General features: G+C 45.6%; 1 protein-coding gene across 2 annotated transcripts in view; it reads right to left on the bottom strand.

Annotated features, from left to right (window-relative positions):
* Positions 1 to 20,040, bottom strand: part of CLCN2 (chloride voltage-gated channel 2) — a 580,205-nt gene that overhangs the window by 110,829 nt on the left and 449,336 nt on the right. For both annotated transcript variants that reach the window (XM_085635528.1, XM_085635529.1), the window contains exon 16: positions 9,719 to 9,852. In XM_085635528.1, the coding sequence (XP_085491654.1) occupies positions 9,719 to 9,852 (134 nt within the window). The remainder of the gene's footprint in view (positions 1 to 9,718; positions 9,853 to 20,040) is intronic.

Here is a 20,040-nt window from a genome sequence, read left to right as displayed (position 1 = left end):
GCAAAGAATCAAGAAGATAAAAATGGGGGGGGCGTGCTTTTTCCTATCTGGCGCCCAAATATTGGAATCCCCTGCCTTGGGATTTGCGTTCCTGCACAGATTTAACCATCTTCAAGAAACATTTAAAGACCTGGCTATTTAGCTGAGCTGCCGGGGCCGTCAAAGCCTGCCTTCATAGGCGCCGAGAGATCCCTCTGGGGATGATTCGTGCGCAATATAAATGTAATAATAATAATAATTTGGGTAGTTGGAGGATAGGTAGGTACCCCGGGATTGGGCACAGGGGGCCGCGGGGCGCCGCATGCAGGGGGGCCTTTTGGTGTCGGGAAATCTTACCCTCTGTTGATCGCGGTAGGGGGGGCACCTTGTTCTGAGGCTGCAGGCTTCTTCAAGAGTGTCGAGGGAGGTCTTTAGGTGCCGGACTCGGGTCATAGTCGCCGTGGGGTCGTCCCCGTGGTCTTTGTTCACTCAGGCACTGGCCAGGCTTGGCTGGTGCAGAGTGTGCTGGGCTCGCGGTTCCGGGCTGCTGCCATGGATTAGAGGTAGGTTTTGAGTAGAGCCTCTACTCATGGGAGTACCAGGGGCTTAGAGCCAAAAGGTAGCCAGGTCCTCCGGGGTTTGTGAGATTGCTGGCCACAAGAGATGCCGGGTTGGAGCAGGAGCAGGTTCGAGGGTCGATAGGCCGGTAGGGCTGGGGCCAAAGCAGTTGGTGTCTTTCTCTTTTTAGCAGCTGCAGGGCAGGTCTTCTTTCTTCTTGCTCTTCTTTGTAGTTTTGAATCTGGAATCTGGGGAACGAATGTTCAGGGTGCCCCTAAATACTAGATTTAGGGGCGTTACAGGTAGGTGAAGGGCAGGGACCAATGGGTCCCTGTCCTGGGGTGGGTACACCCCCTATCCTGCCTCTCTCCTGTGGGAGGGGGGCAGTAGCCTAGTCCTGATAGGTAGGGCTCCCCATCTTCAAGATGGCGAGAGCCCGGAGATGTGCTTCACCTCGCCTCCCCCACCTGAGGGGTGGGGTTGGCAGGCTGGCACATCCCCTGTCCTTATTTGGGGTTTCCGGCCAAAGCTTCCCGCCAGAGTGGGGGGTTGCAGTGGCCTGGGGAAGCTCACAGAGGCGGCATGCCTTTGAAGCTTCCCCCTGCCCAACTTGGGGGAGGAGATTTAGCACCTCGCCCAGGATGTGCATTGTTGCAGGCCCAGGAGAGCAGGGGCTCTCCCACCCAGGGGTCCAGCAACATGTCTGCTGTGTGGCAGCTTAGGCAGCCTCAGAGCAGACGTGGATTGTAGGTTAGGTTTAAGGGCGCATCTCTAAGATGCCCTCTGGGGTGCTTGGTACATTAAATCCCACACTGGCATCAGTGTGGGTTTAATGTGCTGAGAAGTTTGATACGAAACTTCTCAGTCTTCAGTGTTGCCATTATGGTGCTGTGTAGCTCGTGTTTGACGAGCACTCAGCACCATGTACTCTTAAATGGCAGCACTGCACTTACAGTGCTCTGGAATGGACCTGGGCACTGTAGGGGCACAGGGCTCCTGCTCCTGTGCCCACACCATTGGCATAAGGCACCCAGCTAGAGGGGTGGCTGATATATGCCATGGCAGTGTAGGTGATGGGCATGGCACACAGGGATGTGTGTTATGTCGACTTTGTTTTTGTCCTGCACCCAAACATTCAGCCTGCAAGGGCAGTGTGTGTGTGTTAGGGTACAGGGCCTCTAAGGGTGGCACAAGGAGTGCTGCAGCCCTTAGAGGCCTTCCCTGGTCACAAGGCCCTGGGTACCTAGGGTACCATTTACCAGGGGCTGACATGTGGCCAGGGTTTGCCAATTTGGTTTTGGTTTGTTTTAGGGAAGGAACATAGGCCCTGGGCACCTGATTGGCGGGAGTCCAGGGCACACTCAGTCAAAGTACATTCAGCAATTCAGCAAAAAGTGGGGGCATACCATGCAAGAAAGATGGCACTTTCTCACATCCCAGTCTTGGCCTAGACTCTACTCGTGCTCTTTGTTGCATTAAAGAAGTTTTGCATTAGAGCTCCTGTCAGGCCTCTAGCGCCACCTGTGGTCCAGGACTGGGAAATACAGAAAAACAAGACTGTCCATTCAGTTTCACCCTTGCCTGCCGGATCCCTCCCCCTCACTCTCTCCGATTCTTTAGAGAATCCTCTCCACCCTTTTTCTTCTGTGTTCTTCACACATTTATCGGCCCCTTCCCCGTCACTCCCCACATTCAACACTTCTGCCCCTTCGCACCCTGCGCTCGACCCTCTTCTCTTCATCACAACTCTCTTCTTTCCCCTCTCCCCTCTCTTCTTTCTCACTCTTTTGCTTCATCTCTTCTTTCAATGAAATACTATCTTCCCCTCATATTTCTCCCCCCCCTCTTAACTACTCATGTTCTCCATCCTCTTCCTTCTCCCCGTCAAAATACCACTTTTCCCCTCACTGTGTTTTTTCCTCTCTTTTGCTTCTCCATCCTGAACTATGTCCTGCATGTCTTATGTTCTCCGGTATCTATTCCTCCTCGTCCCCTGATCCTTCCCTCATTACATTTCAGGAGTTTGGTCCTTGTTTTTCTGTTTAAAACTTAACTGGTCGCTATGACAACAAAGCATCCCCTGTTTCCATGGCAACTGAAGACCGATGAAGCGGACATCGCAGATAAATGTCACGGGACTAAAAATATCCCTTCAGGGACTTTTTTTCTGCGTGGGCCGGAATTGGAAAAGGGTTCTGATACATATATTCAAAACAAGCTGATGAGAGATTACTGGATGTCTCTCACAGGTGCAGGTGGGCGACAGTGTGGGGGGAAAAAGGGCGAAAAGGGGGCGGATTAGATGAGGAAAGGCTGAGTGAGGCCTTCGAAAGAAACGAGAAGAAAATGTACAGGGTAGGTAATAAAACAGGAGGCGTTAGAGAGAAAAAATGTAATAAAACAGGTAGTGAGAGATCATATGGGATTAAGAGGTCATGGTCGTAATGATTGGGAGTTAGCATTAATACTAAATGTACAAAGAATATATGATATCCTCAAATAAGGGGGTAAAACATGTGTATAGATTTCTTATTACAGTCTACGTGTGCCACAGATAATCAACTGTAATAAAAAAGCAACACAGTTACTCTGCTTTAATAAATTATTACAAATGAGTTCTGAAGTCACAATGCATGCAGTCACAGCCAGCAGACAGTGTGAAAAGCATCACAGGGATAGAGCGTGAAAAGCATCACAGGGATAGCTTAAACAAGTACAAGAATAACAGGCTTTACTGTCCCCTCTCTTGGGAACCACTTTACCCTGAAATTCATGGTTGAAGCTTGTAACACGAAAGCATCAATCTGCTGGCATTCCACTAAAGGATCAAACTTTAAGTATGGTTTGCCAGAATGTCGTGCCCATAATATTATGTAGGTGGTTGCATATAGGTAAGGCCAGATTCGCTATGTAATGCCACAAGTACACACCCTGTCGATATACATAACTACATTAAGCTGCATGCATGTGGAGCTAAGCATAGCTAATCTATCCTTACCTATATAGGCTTACCTTCACAATATTTGTGGCAAACTGTGTCCTGCACACAGTATTATTGTAGGATCATTTGTTGTTGCTCGATATTGTGACATACCACCAAATCTGTGTGCATCTGCACTCATTCTGAACTACAACCGGATATGAAAGTGATGTCACTGTAGTGCTTCAAAAAAGTTTTGCAACAAAGTCCAAATTGCATATTGTTTTTTCTTTTCTAGTACAGATTACACATTCATCTTACATAGTCGCAACCACAGTTTTTCTTTGAAAGGGAGCCAAAGATAAAGTATTAAAAATGTGATTTGCTGAAAATCTATTATAAGAAATAAGACACCCCCTATTGAACAATATAAGTATATTGCATTTTATCTCAGAGTTCTGTAAACTCATTAAGGATGTTGGCCTTCAGCCTTATTCTTTTATACGGTCATTCGCCCGCTCGCTTCTAAAAAACAATTACAGGCGTTATCACCAGTGGCGGCTCCTCTGCTAAGGCGGAGGAGCATCGCCCCACTGCTCAAACGGAAAAATAAAATGAAAATAACGTAACATTATTATCATTTTATTGTCCCTATTGCAATCAGTTGCGAGGCGGGGCTGGCGTCAGCAGAGTGGTTTCCACTCCCTAAGTGCTCATGACTGTGTGGCTGACCCTCTTGGCAGCTGGCCGTTCCAGGTAAGTCATTCCCCCACTCGCTTCTAAAACCAATTACAGGCGTTATTACCAGTGGCGGCTCCTCTGCTAAGGCGGAGGAGCATCGCCCCACTGCTCAAACAGAAAAATAAAATTAAAATAACGTAACATTATCATCATTTTATTTTCCCTATTGCAGTCAGTTGCGAGGCAGGGCTGGCGTCAGCAGAGTGGTTTCCACTCCCTAAGTGCTCATGACTGTGTGGCCGACGCTCTTGGCGGCTGGCCATTCCAGGTAAGTCCCTTTTGTTTCCAAATACGCCAACCCACTTCCGCGGCACCCACTACCCCCATCCGGTAGCAGCCGCTACTGGTTATTATCGAATTTAAAAGGAATCAATTGTTGGGGAATAAGATATGAGACAGGGTAAAATAGCACAAGGGGTAAGAAGTCATAGGTTAAGAGGACATGGGGTTCATGGTCATAACAGGCCACGGAGGAGTATGAACACGCGCTGGAACACCAAAAGGGCGAGGGAATATATCAAAACAGATAAGACATTGAAAAGAGTTAAGAGACAATGTGAGGTACATGATCATCATGAATAATGCTGCAAAAACGACTCCCACCTGTCCAAAACTGCAACCCACGCTTCCGGACCACCAGGGAAATGCCGGTGTCTGCTACGGCCAGTCCGGCCCGGGAGGGGTACACAATGGAGGGAGGGGCTGAGATCGAGGAGGGGGAAAGAGATTTAAAAGAGCAGGAGCTCGGGAGAGTCAACATGTAAAGAAGGCCAAGAAATAGACCATGAGAGTGGACCAGGCTGGCTTTGTGGTCAGCAGATCCCCACTTATCAGCCTCCACAGGTTCCTTATTACTTTTGGAATCCAACGATCAGCGCTTGATACAGCAGGAAATGCTATCCGTGCATGGTCCGGTTTACTAGGGGCGGTCCCCTAGATTTGTCCCTTTGCATTCTCGCTACGAAAAGCTCCCCAGGCTCCCAGGTACTACTGAACTCCAATCGGATAGCCAAGATATTCTCTGGGTAATCTAGACTCTCCCCGTAGAGTGAGTAAAGCACTCGGTGCTTACTGCAAGTGATGGGAGGAAGCTTGGAATTCAGATGCTGTACTGGAGAAGTAATTAAGCTTAATAAACTAAATGTCCTTTGAGAGCTATAGCTTCAGAACAGATCTGTATTTACATGCAGGAAAGTCAGGGCATTTAAAATCAGGATGCACAGAGACACACAGAGGTAGAAATGTCACCCAAACACTAATATAGCGCATATATCAAAGTCCTAAATAGAATGGACCCTATGGCCCATGTTAGTCAATAGGCCAAGGGTTTGGGTGTTTAATCAGACTTTGCAAACTCAAGTTTACCATAATGTTTGTTTACTTTGGTTAGTCCATGAGTCTGTGGTGTCCTTGGTCACACAGGACTATACAGCACAGGACTAACCCCTTGATGATGATCCCTAATTACTATTCATGAGACAACTGTGCTTGATCCAGAATGGCAACAACTCTTATTTTCACCGGCAACTGACAGAAGTGCAGTGCTTTCTGAGGCCACACATAGATCTGGTCTTCATGTTAAATCTTTTAACATAGACCTCTGTTGAGAAACCATGCATGCACAACACGGCGTATAGCCGTACTGACAGCAGCATAGCTGTCAATGAGAACATACCAGCTATCGGATATAAACAATGTGAATCATGGTAATAATCATGTGACTATGCCTTTACAAGAACAGTTGACCAATGAGTCAAAGATCTCATGCTGTAGCATCGCTGATCGATTAACTGTTGGATGGTTCAATCTATGGCGGCATAAGGGGGTTCAGAGGACTGATGCGGTCCAATAAGATCACACTGCACAAACATGGGAACTTGGAAGAGGATGACATGTACAGGCTGGTCAAATTAACACCAGTTGCTGTTGCTCCAATAGGAGGTTCTCCAAATAAAATCTTTAAGACACAGTGATGAGGAAACGGTCACGCTTATATAACCTGCGGGTGGGGGAGGAGTTCACATCGGCCTCAATGAAAAGTGAAGATCGAATAAATACATTATCTTTGCTAGTATGAGCCGAGCTGCAGAAAGAATGAGGGGTGCACTTGCAGCCCTTAAAAGAAAAATACAAGCATTCAGCATTGATACACACTAACAATTTTACATGCAACTTATCAAAGGCCAGGTATGTGTCTAGTTAGAGAGAGGAGGGGAGGAAAGATCTACCCACAACGAGTTTAATTCTCCCTTTTGACTCCCATGTGACGGTCGGGCGTGCTTTGATAAAAGAAAATCATAATCGAATTGCAGGTGGTTTTTATCAAAGGATTAACTCCGGAGGATCTCAAATTGCCAGCCACCAAAATAATTAGATTGTTGGCATGAATTAGTATTTCATCTATTACCAACACAGTTGTGGGTGTAGTACAAGTTACAACTTCAAAGAAACACTGAACCAACACAAATAACCGGCAGAAATCCGAGTTGGTAAATGTTCTCTGTCCTGAAGAAGGCACAATATTTTTATTATTATTATTAGTGACTGAAACTTTGAAGTATTGTTTTTTAGTTCTGCGGGCCAGATCACAAACTATTTGTTGGGTTGTCATGAATCTAAATTTTATTATGAGAAGTCTGGACAAGTGCCCTTTAACCAAATCACACAAGGTTCTCCTACTTTGCTAACAGTGCCAAAAGGTCAGTGGTAGTAACGGGATGGATGGATCCAATAATTCCCTGCAGCAGGCACACCTCTGTTCCCTCCTGGCACACGACTCCTCTGTCTGCAAGACCTTTGCCATGGAGGCTGAAGAGTCAAGAGAAACAGTTTTTTCTTTTTCTATAAATCTTTTTATTTTATTTTTTTATTCTTTTTCTAATGCAGGTGTGAGCTCATCCTGGGCTTCTCGCCCAGCAAGTGCTGCTGATTGCCGCGGAGTCTGAGGATTGAATTTGTTGTTTCAATTCAGCACATTACAACATATCACAGCAAGGAGTGGCCTTTATTAGAATTATTTGTGAACCACCCCCCTTCAGCCCTGACAACAATTTGATTAGTGAATCAAGAGGCTAGTCAATTGTTTAGTGACTTCTGTATAGGCCTTTAGTGCTGTTCTAGATGGAGAAACATTATTATGTATTAAACCACATACACAAGAGGGTTTTGTACAATGTGCACCATGAACCGAATTATTTCACAGTGATTTCAAATGTAATTACAGTGGAAAAGGGAGCACCGTACAAGAAAACAGTCTAGGGTCACACAATTTGGTCAATTTGGGAAGCAGGGACTGAACCCAGGTTTTTTGCATCAGGGCCCATATCTAGCTGTTGCTGTGGGCCTAACAAAAGTGTCTAAAAGGCGTGGAGGAGTTGTACCACCAGCTTTGTGACCAGTGGTCAGCATTTTACCTTTCAATCATCAAGTGAGAAGTGAACAATTGGCCGCATGCACATAAAACGACTAACCAACCAGTGCTTAATTTGTAAAACAATAAGTGCCGGGGCTCTTGTCCGGAGGCACTTGCACCAGCACATTTCTCCTGTTAGTGCTGCCTAAAACAGAACTAACTACTAACCATGTAAGTGGGGAGAGGATGTGGCGTAATGGCTAGAGCTGCCGACTTCAGAGCTGGGGAACCAGGTTCGAATCTCGGTGTTGGTTCAACATCCCGTGATTCTGGGCAAATCACTTAATCTCCCCGTGCCTACTATAAATGAATGTGTCCGACTCCTTAACTGGTGCTCATGAAAGGCATCTTTCTATTGGATTACGCTGAACTCTCATCCTTCGGCTTTCTTTAGTAATGCTGTCTGACGGCAGTCAAATGTCATTGCAGTAACTTTACAGCCGTAACACGCAATGAGTAGTGTTATCAGTGGTTAATTTGTAAAAAAATAAAATACGTGCCGGGGATCTCGTCAGGAGGCAACTTGCACCAAGCCATTTCTCCTGTTTGCGCTGCCTAAAACAGAACCAACTACTAACCACGAAAGTGGGGAAAGGATGTGGTGTAATTGCCAGAGCTGCCGACTTCGGAGCTGAGGAACCAGATTCGAGTCTCGGCGCTGGCTCAACATCCTGTGATTCTGGGCAAATCACTCAATCTCCCTGTGCCTACCATAAATGTGACCTTAACTGGTGCTCATGAAAAGTGCTGGTGTTGATAGTTAAGTGCAGGTGCTGCGCACCAGAAACCACCCGCTAAAATTAGGCACTGAGTGTTAACGGATAATTAGCGCAGCTGCAGCATCCAAGCAACTGGGCTACAGCAGCATCGGTATAGGATGTGTGTCATCAGAGGAGTACTGACATGGCAGTATGGTAGAAGCAGTGGTACAGATGTGTGACTGGTGAGCAACATCTGTAAAAAGCAATGTTTTTTGCTGATGCGGTTTCCTGTCATTTAAAAAAAGGGGCAGTGATGCAGCTGCTTGCGTCATTCTGAGGTGATGACGCATGTGTGCGCCTACAAAATCACAAAGGCACCCTTTTCTTTTATTTTTTTATTGATCGATCCAAGATTGCAGGCACCACTTACATCGGTCAATAAAAAGCAGAAGAACCTGTAAGTGGGTGAAAGCAGTTTTGATGATGGTTAGCACCAATTTGCTGCTTGAACCTCCCCAAAAAAATTAACAGCAGAAGTGGGGTCAACAGAGGAGTGCTGTGGAAGAGGAGATTGGGGCGGGAGCAAGAGGGATGATTGGGGAAAGCGTATGAGGGAGACAGCAACACAGACAGACCAATGGGAAGAGAAACACATGGGTGAGAGAGAGCAACACGATGGGGAGAGAAGCACATGGACGAGAGCGAGCAACATGGAGCACGATGGGAAGAGAAACACATGGGTGAGAGAGAGCAACATGGAGCACAGTAGGAAAAGAAACACACGGGTAAGAGAGAGCAACACGGAGCATGGAGGGGAAAGAAACAGATGGGGAGAGAGAGCAACATGGAGCACGGTAAGGAGAGAAGCACACTGACGAGAGAGCAAGATGGAGCATGGTGGGAAGAGAAACATGGGTAAGAGAGAGCAACACGGAGCACAGTGGGGAGAGAGCACAACATAGAGAGCAAGGGGTAGAGAAGCCAAGGAGACAGCTGGAAAACCCATGCACTCTCACGGAGTTCTTGAGCAAACAGTAAACATTAGCTCCCAAAGGGCGAGCATTGGAAGGCTAACCCAAATACATGAAGAGCCAGGCAAGCTATTCAATAAGAAGCAAGCAAATGAGTGACAATAATGCCAACCAATGGTAATTAATGGGTGGGTTTAAGCCGACTGTAAGTTCTTGGTAAGCTGACCACAGGACTTTTGACGCCCGACTGTTTGCACTGTCTGGCAGGCTCGACTTCAAGGGAGTCATGCGGGAGAAGGAGGGGAAGGGTTTATGTGCGGGTTTCGTCTTCAATTTCATTTGTGCACAAAAACAAATCAATATCAACATTAGATTTACTTCTGTCTGGAAAGGAAATGGTCTTGTTTACCTTTTCCTTCGAGGGGTTGGAACTTACCAGCAGACTCCACCAGCGCCAAGGTCTTCAGCTTGCAGCTCTGCAGAAGGTCCTGCAGGTCGCGGTACTTGCAGTTCAGGGTGACGTAGCGCACGTCCCGCACCATGATGTCCTCCACCCGGATGTGATACCTCCTGCAAGCGCACAAGCGCACAACATAGAAGTTAGACATCCATGGATGTAAAAAGGAGAAGAATTCAATAAGGAAATAACTTTGAAACAACACCTGCTGAATGGACAGACACATTTTATGATCATAAAATAACTTTGTGGAGTGCTGGATCACAGTGAATTGTAGACATCCATGGAACACCTGCTGTACCGGCTCCCCATCAACATGCCACGGCTCCCAGAGAGCAATACAGCCCAGCTTGGAATGGACCGGGTGCCGGATAGCCCACACCCACTAAGAGCAGTGCTTAATTTGTAAAATAATAAATGCTCGGGCCCCGAACAGGAGTCCACTGCAGCTCGCACCACCCATCGCCCCGGTCATCGCTGCCAAAACAACTATTAACCATCTCTCTTGCCTGCAAGTGCGGTAGTTTAGATTATTCCAGGTCGCTAAAGGAATGGCTCGGGAGGCAGGTATTATCAATTTTTTATTTATATTGTATTAATAAACAACCGTTGTTATGCTCATCTATAAATTAGATGAGCAGCGCCGCCATGTGGCAGACTGTCATAAATGTGGGGTTGACAATTAAGTGCCACTGCCGAGCACTGGAAACCACTGGCTCAAATTAAGCACTGACTGAGAGACTCCGAACAATGCATCACTTCACTTGCGGCGACCATGGCAGTCTGGGTGCAGTTTTTATTTCATTTGATTATGAATTAAGGAGAAATGGTAGAAGCTTCAAACCTCTGACATTCAAATATAGCTGCACAAATCTGTGAAATTAATATGCATAAAGTAAATCCTCCAGATTACAGCCAAAGAATTTTTCATAAGATAAGTGGCTTCAAGATAAAAAAAAGTTACTTACCCGTAGCAGTAGTTTTGCAGATTCACATGCTGTGCATACCTTGGCCATCTGATGCTTCGGCTGCCATTTTGTTTTTCCATGAAAGGAAAAAGTGGGTGTCAACCAAAGGCGTGTCTAGAAGCACACACTATGACACTGCCAACTGCTCCACAATTCTCTTCATTGAAGAGATATGTGGGCTAGCCGAGCGCAAGGTAAGTGGTTTTATTTATTTTTTATTTAATTTGACCTACCCTGTCATCTGTCGACTTCCCGTCATCTGTCGACTTCCCCCCACCACCGCCCTGCCGCTCACCACTCATACCTGTGCCAGCCGCCACTGGCTACAAGACAGGATCATAATTAGTCATTCTTGACATAAATTTGGTTGACAGCAACTTTTTTTTCTAATTTGTAGAAAAAAATGTGGCAATTGCAAATGAAACATTCAAGATTGGAAGGCAAAGAGATTTCCATACCACACTCTAACTAGTGTTTTCATGTCAACCATGAACATTAATCCTAACAATAAATTCAACAACAAGGTGAGCTAACTTTTTAAAGAATTTTCAAACTTAAATTTAAAAGAAAAATATGACACTAAACATTCACAATTCAATTAAGTGGACTAGAAAAAAAACATTGGGTTTAGAAAGTAAGTGAAAGTAGACTGAACGGATAAAACAATGACAGTTCAAAACAAAACACTTACTAATTGTAATCTTCGCGTGCCTGCAAACCGCTGCATTAATTCAAATTGTACAAATCGTATTACACAGGGATTTTTCCAGTTGTTTACAAATATATTTATTGAACATTCGACTCTCAGGGCCGTTGCCATGGAAAAGGTTGAAAGAGATGCCTTATTAGCCGTCAAGATGGCTCAGTGAGTTAAACGTCGACAAGACCATCTTTCATGTGGTGCTAGGCACAAATTTGACTCCAAGCAAGGACAACTCAGCTGTCCATACTTTCGAAGATTGTGCAAAGGTTGGTCGCACACTGCTCGTCACACCAGCAAGTTGCCCCAAAGGACTGTGGTAAATGTAGTGGCGACGGCGGGTACGCCTATGCCACGATGTATAAAGAACAGTATGTGTTGCGTTAGCCATCCCTGGACACGTGTTTCAAGGTAGTTGCCTCTCGTCAGCAGGGAGCAGGTCAGTGTAAAGGGGTGCCGTGTGGACTGCCAAAATGTAATTAAAACAGGTCAAGTACCTCTCATGGCGCGCAGGTGCAGATCCAAGGCTCGTCAGCCCGTTGGCTCAAGGGAGCCGTAATAAATTGTGCAAAGGTTGGTCGCACACTGCTCGTCACACCAGCAAGTTGCCCCAAAGGACTGTGGTAAATGTAGTGGCGACGGCGGGTACGCCTATGCCACGATGTATAAAGAACAGTATGTGTTGCGTTAGCCATCCCTGGACACGTGTTTCGAGGTAGTTGCCTCTCGTCAGCAGGGAGCAGGTCAGTGTAAAGGGGTGCCGTGTGGACTGCCAAAATGTAATTAAAACAGGTCAAGTACCTCTCATGGCGCGCAGGTGCAGATCCAAGGCTCGTCAGCCCGTTGGCTCAAGGGAGCCGTAATAAATTGTGCAAAGGTTGGTCGCACACTGCTCGTCACACCAGCAAGTTGCCCCAAAGGACTGTGGTAAATGTAGTGGCGACGGCGGGTACGCCTATGCCACTATGTATAAAGAACAGTATGTGTTGCGTTAGCCATCCCTGGACACGTGTTTCGAGGTAGTTGCCTCTCGTCAGCAGGGAGCAGGTCAGTGTAAAGGGGTGCCGTGTGGACTGCCAAAATGTAATTAAAACAGGTCAAGTACCTCTCATGGCGCGCAGGTGCAGATCCAAGGCTCGTCAGCCCGTTGGCTCAAGGGAGCCGTAATAAATTGTGCAAAGGTTGGTCGCACACTGCTCGTCACACCAGCAAGTTGCCCCAAAGGACTGTGGTAAATGTAGTGGCGACGGCGGGTACGCCTATGCCACGATGTATAAAGAACAGTATGTGTTGCGTTAGCCATCCCTGGACACGTGTTTCGAGGTAGTTGCCTCTCGTCAGCAGGGAGCAGGTCAGTGTAAAGGGGTGCCGTGTGGACTGCCAAAATGTAATTAAAACAGGTCAAGTACCTCTCATCGCGCGCAGGCAACTACCTCGAAACACGTGTCCAGGGATGGCTAACGCATACACATACGGTTCTATTTACATTTTGTGGCATAGGCGTACCCGCCGTCGCCACTACATTTCCCACAGTCCTTTGGGGCAACTTGCTGGTGTGACGAGCGGTGTGCGACCTACTTTTCCTCAATTTAAACGGCTTCCTTAAGCTAACGGGCTGACGAGCCTTGAGTCTGCACCTGCGCGCCAGGAGAGGTACTTAACCTGCTTTTAATTACATTTGGCAGTCCACGCGGCACCCCTTTACATTGACCTGCTCCCTGCTGACGAGAGGCAACTACCTCGAAACACGTGTCCAGGGATGGCTAACGCATACACATACTGTTCTATTTACATTTTGTGGCATAGGCGTACCCGCCGTCGCCACTACATTTCCCACAGTCCTTTGGGGCAACTTGCTGGTGTGACGAGCGGTGTGCGACCTACTTTTCCTCAATTTAAACGGCTTCCTTAAGCTAACGGGCAGACGAGCCTTGAGTCTGCACCTGCGCGCCAGGAGAGGTACTTAACCTGCTTTTAATTACATTTGGCAGTCCACGCGGCACCCCTTTACATTGACCTGCTCCCTGCTGACGAGAGGCAACTACCTCGAAACACGTGTCCAGGGATGGCTAACGCATACACATACTGTTCTATTTACATTTTGTGGCATAGGCGTACCCGCCGTCGCCACTACATTTCCCACAGTCCTTTGGGGCAACTTGCTGGTGTGACGAGCGGTGTGCGACCTACTTTTCCTCAATTTAAACGGCTTCCTTAAGCTAACGGGCTGACGAGCCTTGAGTCTGCACCTGCGCGCCAGGAGAGGTACTTAACCTGCTTTTAATTACATTTGGCAGTCCACGCGGCACCCCTTTACATTGACCTGCTCCCTGCTGACGAGAGGCAACTACCTCGAAACACGTGTCCAGGGATGGCTAACGCATACACATACTGTTCTATTTACATTTTGTGGCATAGGCGTACCCGCCGTTGCCACTACATTTCCCATAGTCCTTTGGGCCAACTTGCTGGTGTGACGAGCGGTGTGCGACCTACTTTTCCTCAATTTAAACGGCTTCCTTAAGCTAACGGGCTGACGAGCCTTGAGTCTGCACCTGCGCGCCAGGAGAGGTACTTAACCTGCTTTTAATTACATTTGGCAGTCCACGCGGCACCCCTTTACATTGACCTGCTCCCTGCTGACGAGAGGCAACTACCTCGAAACACGTGTCCAGGGATGGCTAACGCATACACATACTGTTCTATTTACATTTTGTGGCATAGGCGTACCCGCCGTCGCCACTACATTTCCCACAGTCCTTTGGGGCAACTTGCTGGTGTGACGAGCGGTGTGCGACCTACTTTTCCTCAATTTAAACGGCTTCCTTAAGCTAACGGGCTGACGAGCCTTGAGTCTGCACCTGCGCGCCAGGAGAGGTACTTAACCTGCTTTTAATTACATTTGGCAGTCCACGCGGCACCCCTTTACATTGACCTGCTCCCTGCTGACGAGAGGCAACTACCTCGAAACACGTGTCCAGGGATGGCTAACGCATACACATACTGTTCTATTTACATTTTGTGGCATAGGCGTACCCGCCGTCGCCACTACATTTCCCACAGTCCTTTGGGGCAACTTGCTGGTGTGACGAGCGGTGTGCGACCTACTTTTCCTCATACTTTCGAAGATGGTAAAGTGAGTACAATTATCCGGGTAATTGGATCACTTGTTGTTTACAGCGCTCAGAAATGGCAGCGGTGTGGTATGAAGCACTATACGACAAATATGAGATGCTTATTATTATTCAAATAGTAATAGAGAATTGAAAAGGGAGTCTAGGGACAATTCAGTGAAGTAAGCGCACGGTTTACAATACGATGTGGGTACATATAAGCAGTGCTTCATTTGTAAAAACGTAAGTGCCAGGGACCTCATCAGGAGGTCACCGCAGCTTGCACCAGCCATTGCCACTGCCAGCGCTGTCAATACCAACACCTACACGACTACTAGCCATCACACTGCTACATGTGCGACAATACAGACAGTTCGAGGCCCCCAAGGCTACAAGAATGGCTTGAGCAACAGATCAAGCCATTGATGCATACTGAATGAATAAGCAACTGTGTTCTGCTCATTTATAACTTACACAAACAGCACCACCATGTGGCAGCTGTCGTAAGTGCCGGTGCTCACATACAAGTTCCGGTTCCGAGCACCGGAAACCACAGGCTCAAATTAAGCAATGCATGTAAGCCTTTGACTCAACGCGTTTTTTTCAAAAGCTTTCCAACTATTCTGATAATCATCTGCCAGATGAAATGTGTAAACAACTGGCAACGTGGATCTGTTACAGGTATATGATGTCTCCTTTCCTCGAACAATCGATTGGGTAACAGTATCCAACGTTTATTGGGCTTGTGAGGGCACCTTTTAAATTAGATTTAGGAAGATGAAGGAAATCATTTCCCCAAACTGTTTTTATGATATTTTATTGATTTAGTTTAATTTTTGCACAGCAATAATTTGATCTCCAAGTAACATGGCCAACACACAGATGCCAAAGATAGGTCCTATTAGGTCGAAGAGGGAAAACAAAATGGACATGTTGCCACCGGGTACAAAATGTGGTGCATTGAAGCGTGGGCCCCAGGTGAGTGAAATGCAAAACAAGACAACAAAACATCTGTTTCAAAAGAAGTAGATATCCCAGTCCTGCAGGAGACTGTAGCAATTGGAATGATGTGTGTGCCTTCAGAGAGTTGACCACTCTTCATCTGCAACCTATCCGGCAAGAGGACCAGCAGCAGAGCAGATTGAGCACTCAAACCAATGAGGTGTGCCTCACCCACTCACAGAACAGTTGGTTCCTCCTCACTCGAGTGGTTTATGCCTTCCAGATGGCAGCAGTGCTACAGGAAGCTGCATTTTATCTTCCCAGCACAGTGCTGTGGGTGGAATGAGAGAACAAGCCCAGAAATCAAAACAGGAGCAAGCAGGTGAAAGCGAACAATGCTAATTTTTCCCAACCAGGCAACTACACACTAGCACCACCACCACCCTGTTGCATCCAGGCTTCCTTCTACTTTCATCTCCTGTTATCTGGAGCAGTGTGGAAGCAAATGAAGGTGGGGAGCAGGGAGGCTAGAGCAAAACACATGATCAATGCAGCTGCTTCCATCCCAAGCAAGCAGCACGACGTCACAAGAGACACCCAATGGGGGTCCGTCGACGCCCACCAACAAAAAACTAAAATAGAAGGAGGACTACAAAAGAGTGGAGAATTCTAGACCCAACCACTAGATGGCAGAATAATGCACAGCATGTGAATCCAGAAAAAAATGCACACTGCAAAACAAGCTCCATCGCAAAGGGCAACAACAGTGTGCTCCAGGAACAACCACACGTGTGTCCCCGGGAGTCCAATAACCAAGCCAACAAGTACCATCTACACAGCATCATCTGCCTCGATCGCTCTCTCTATTATGAACCAAGGCGCAAACACACTTAATGTAACTATGATATCCCTGGACCTCGGCAGGTAGCTAACTTCAATGCTGGGATGTGTCACAAGCAGAATTTTAAGGTGACTAGTCCAGCAGCCTGTGTGTTTAGTTGAGGTCACACATTAGAGTTCGCTCCTCCTTTCATCCTCCTGAGCACAATAAAAAAGTACCACCAAGGTCAGTAATTGAAAACTAGTTAAATACCACAAGGGCCAACTCAGATTGTGTGGGTTGCTGCACAAGATCGCGAGACCTTTGTGCAGAGAATGGTCATGGGTTTAACACCATGATAGGCCAACTTAAGATCTAGTCCTTCAAAGGTCAGTGAAGTGATAACCAATAAGCAAGTTTTATTTTAACTTTAATCACCCTTTACTTACATATAACGCTTGTTATTTTACCACATGTAGAATTTTTTTGTTTGAACCGATTTTTTGTAAAAAAATTAACTCATTATAGTTCTATAAACCGCTTACATCCAGTGTTGTATTAAACCCAGTGGAGGCCCCTAAGCAGTCGAAATTTTGGGACGCCCCTCACATATGATCTCAAGAGACATTAAGTCATTGACTCATTTTTAACCATTTTGATTATGTTTCTTTTTAAAAACCGTGTTTTCAAAATATGTATTTACATTTTTAATGTTTTGTAATTGTCTTTTATGATGAAATGCATCGACAATAAAGACTAATGAAATGAAATGATCTCCTAATACGCAATACACCGTTTTTTTTGAGCTTTTAAGAGACAAACTTATGTGAATCTGATGTCTCTGGTTTATGTACTTTAAGTTGTTTATGGGAACATTTCATTATTAGAATATTTTCTCTATAGTCTTTAATGTAAAGTTTGTTTCTTTGAGTTGATTCATTCTTTTTTTATCTTTTGGACAATGTAATTAAGAAAGCTTGATTGTCTGTCTTTCAAAATCCAAGCTCCATTTTAGGTGGATTACCGGGATACTTACATGTTTTGATCGTGTGCCTCCTGATTATTGGTATTTTATTGTTTACTGGAAATAAAAATAAATTTTCAAAAAAGAAAGTTTGATTGTATTTAAGATCAATTCAATATTAATTTGATCAGCTGTCGCGGGCCCCTAAAAGGAGTGGGGCCCATAGGCCGGTGCCTACTTTGCCTATTTGGTCATCTAGAACTGCTTACATCTTCCTGTTTTTCAAATAAATATTATAACCGGAAAAAACTATAGAGGCAGAAGCACTCCAACTTATTTTCTACCTCTGAAGTGGAAAGAAAAGAGACCAGTCCAGAGTTGAATGGAAAAATAGGAATTTTGTATGATAATATCATCTGGATGATGTTAAGTCAAATCGAAAGAATTTGAGGTTTGCAGGATTTTATTTTCTGCTTAAGGGAAGTATGATATTTTGTCAATATACTCTAATGGTCTTATTGGGGGTTTAGTCGATTGGAATAATGAAACCGATGAAAAGAAAAATGAACAGATAACTCCAAGCAAACTTTTGATCAGCCTGGGCCCTCCTGGTTGTCACAACGCCAAGATACCCTTGGATGTACGTGCACTCTGTACGTTTTACTACCATAACACACCATTATTTGAGCTGCAGGAAAAGGGCCGAATATATTTTAGCAAAGTGTTTATAAAAGTTGCATAGTTAGGAAATTTTCGAAGTCGTAAAAAATATGGGATAAAAAATATTGAAAAATTTCGATTTTGTATGGGGAAGCAGCGAAACCTACTGTTTAGTGGAAGAATTTTTTTGCAATAAAAGCTTTTCATGGTGAAAAATATATACCACTAAATCTGTTTTTTTTCTTAGAAATTGTGTCTATCCGTCGAGATTTGGAAAAGTGACAAGCTTCACAACCTACTGAAGTTCATTACCTATGTAAAACTTCTCCAGTGAATTTTTAATTTTGCATATCACTAATTTTAGTATTACAATGTCAGCATTGTGGCAAATCAATTAAATCAAGTACTGACAAAGCCAACAGGTCTGGGTTTAGTGTGCTACCACGTGTAGCATTAGCACAACAGAATTGGACTTGGATTGACACACAAAAAGGCAGCCAGCAGGAGTGGACAGAGGTCTACATTTTTTTTTAAAAGTGCCTCAAGCAGAACAATGGAAGCAACTGTGTGGACGGAGGGATACACCCATACAGCCAATAGCATTTGGTGAGAAATGCATCCTCTACCAGGCTGAGTCAAGACCTGGTTCATAATGTCTCCAGCCAATAGCTGGAAAAGACTGGCTGAAGAAAGCCAATGGTTTAAAGAGGCACACCCGAAGCCCACTCAGTGTATGCTGTTAGCAATAGGTCTATTTGCCACCTGGGCTGATACAGCCCAGGCCCAAAAACTAATAACATTAAGTACATGTTGCAGTGGAGTTGTGGGCCTGCAAACCTTTGAGCTACTGGATAAGCAGGAAACCCTTGGTTTTGCAAACTGTTCTCCCACTCAGTCGAATATATTCATATTTTTGCCAATCTGGTAATTTCTCTAAAAAACTTACCTACATGTAGCATCCTGCTTGTTGGTGATCAGGAGACACAAAGTGATAAATACAGAATTGATATGACAAAGAGAAAAAAAATCTTTTCTAGATGCCAGAAATGCTACTGGAACACAAGAGCATGCGCGTGGAGTACAAAAAAGGAACCCAAATGTTGGTAGTTGTCCCTTTTTAATTTCCAATCATGGAGGAGAAGGGTTCCATGGAATTAAGCATGTGCGCATTTACCCATAAGAGCATTGAACGGTGCAAATACTTTTCCTAAAATGTAGCCACGATACTGCAATAGCACCTGGGTATCACGTTTGCTACTGCGCAGGAAACAAAGTAAAAGATGCTTTCATTGACTGAGGACTAGAATTGACAGCTGGATGATGTGCCAATAACATGACAGTCAGCCTTTCTTCTCCTTCCTTCCCAACACCAGCAGCAACAACCCAGGTTCTTCTACCCTTATTTAAGTGCTGCAGCAAGCACAGATTTCTTCAAGTACTGCCCATAACCTGATCTTTTGAGAGGGAGGAAGCAGAGGCGGTGAGGTCACCATGGGCCCCGGGTCCCCTCAGCACTTGGCAAGGGCCTAGAGCCAACGTCAACATGGAGAGAAATCATGGATCCGCAAGAGTACGGACTCAATAAGGCTGTTTGCCCGCGGGATATTGCTGGCTCTCAACTCCCTTTTCCAATGACCTATTCAAGAGATGTGTATAGCTCTGCCGGCATCTTTGTGATCGAGAGCCATCAGCATTGGGTCATATGGAAAAGTTTGGCATCCTGTTGATAAAAGCTCCAGTGGCATGGTTACCAGAAGCTATGCGGAAAAGTGTGTGCTCGGTTTCAATGAGCACGCTGAACCCCACAGCGTCGCGTCTTCTGACAATACGCAAAAGTAGTTGAAATGGTCTCTGAGGCGGCCAAGCTGGGACTCGTTGGAGCTTTGAAGAAAAATCTAAATTAATAAATATATACAAAAAAAAAAGAATCTGCTCACATTTGAGCTTCCGGCGCGTCTGCAATCCATTGAATGAGCTCCGGACGCATCAAATGCCAAGGCTCAAAGAAAAGAGTGGTCAGCAGAAGACTGCGGCGGGCGATGCGGAGTCAATCAATGGAGCATCAAATACCACAGTTCAAGCTGAGGAAAGGTCAGGATCAGGCTGTGTCAAGTGCTGGAGAGGCAATCAATAT

This window comes from Triturus cristatus, chromosome 11 (genome assembly GCF_964204655.1).
Source record: "Triturus cristatus chromosome 11, aTriCri1.1, whole genome shotgun sequence".
NCBI lineage: Eukaryota > Metazoa > Chordata > Amphibia > Caudata > Salamandridae > Triturus > Triturus cristatus.
This window is presented reverse-complemented; position numbering and strand designations above follow the sequence as displayed.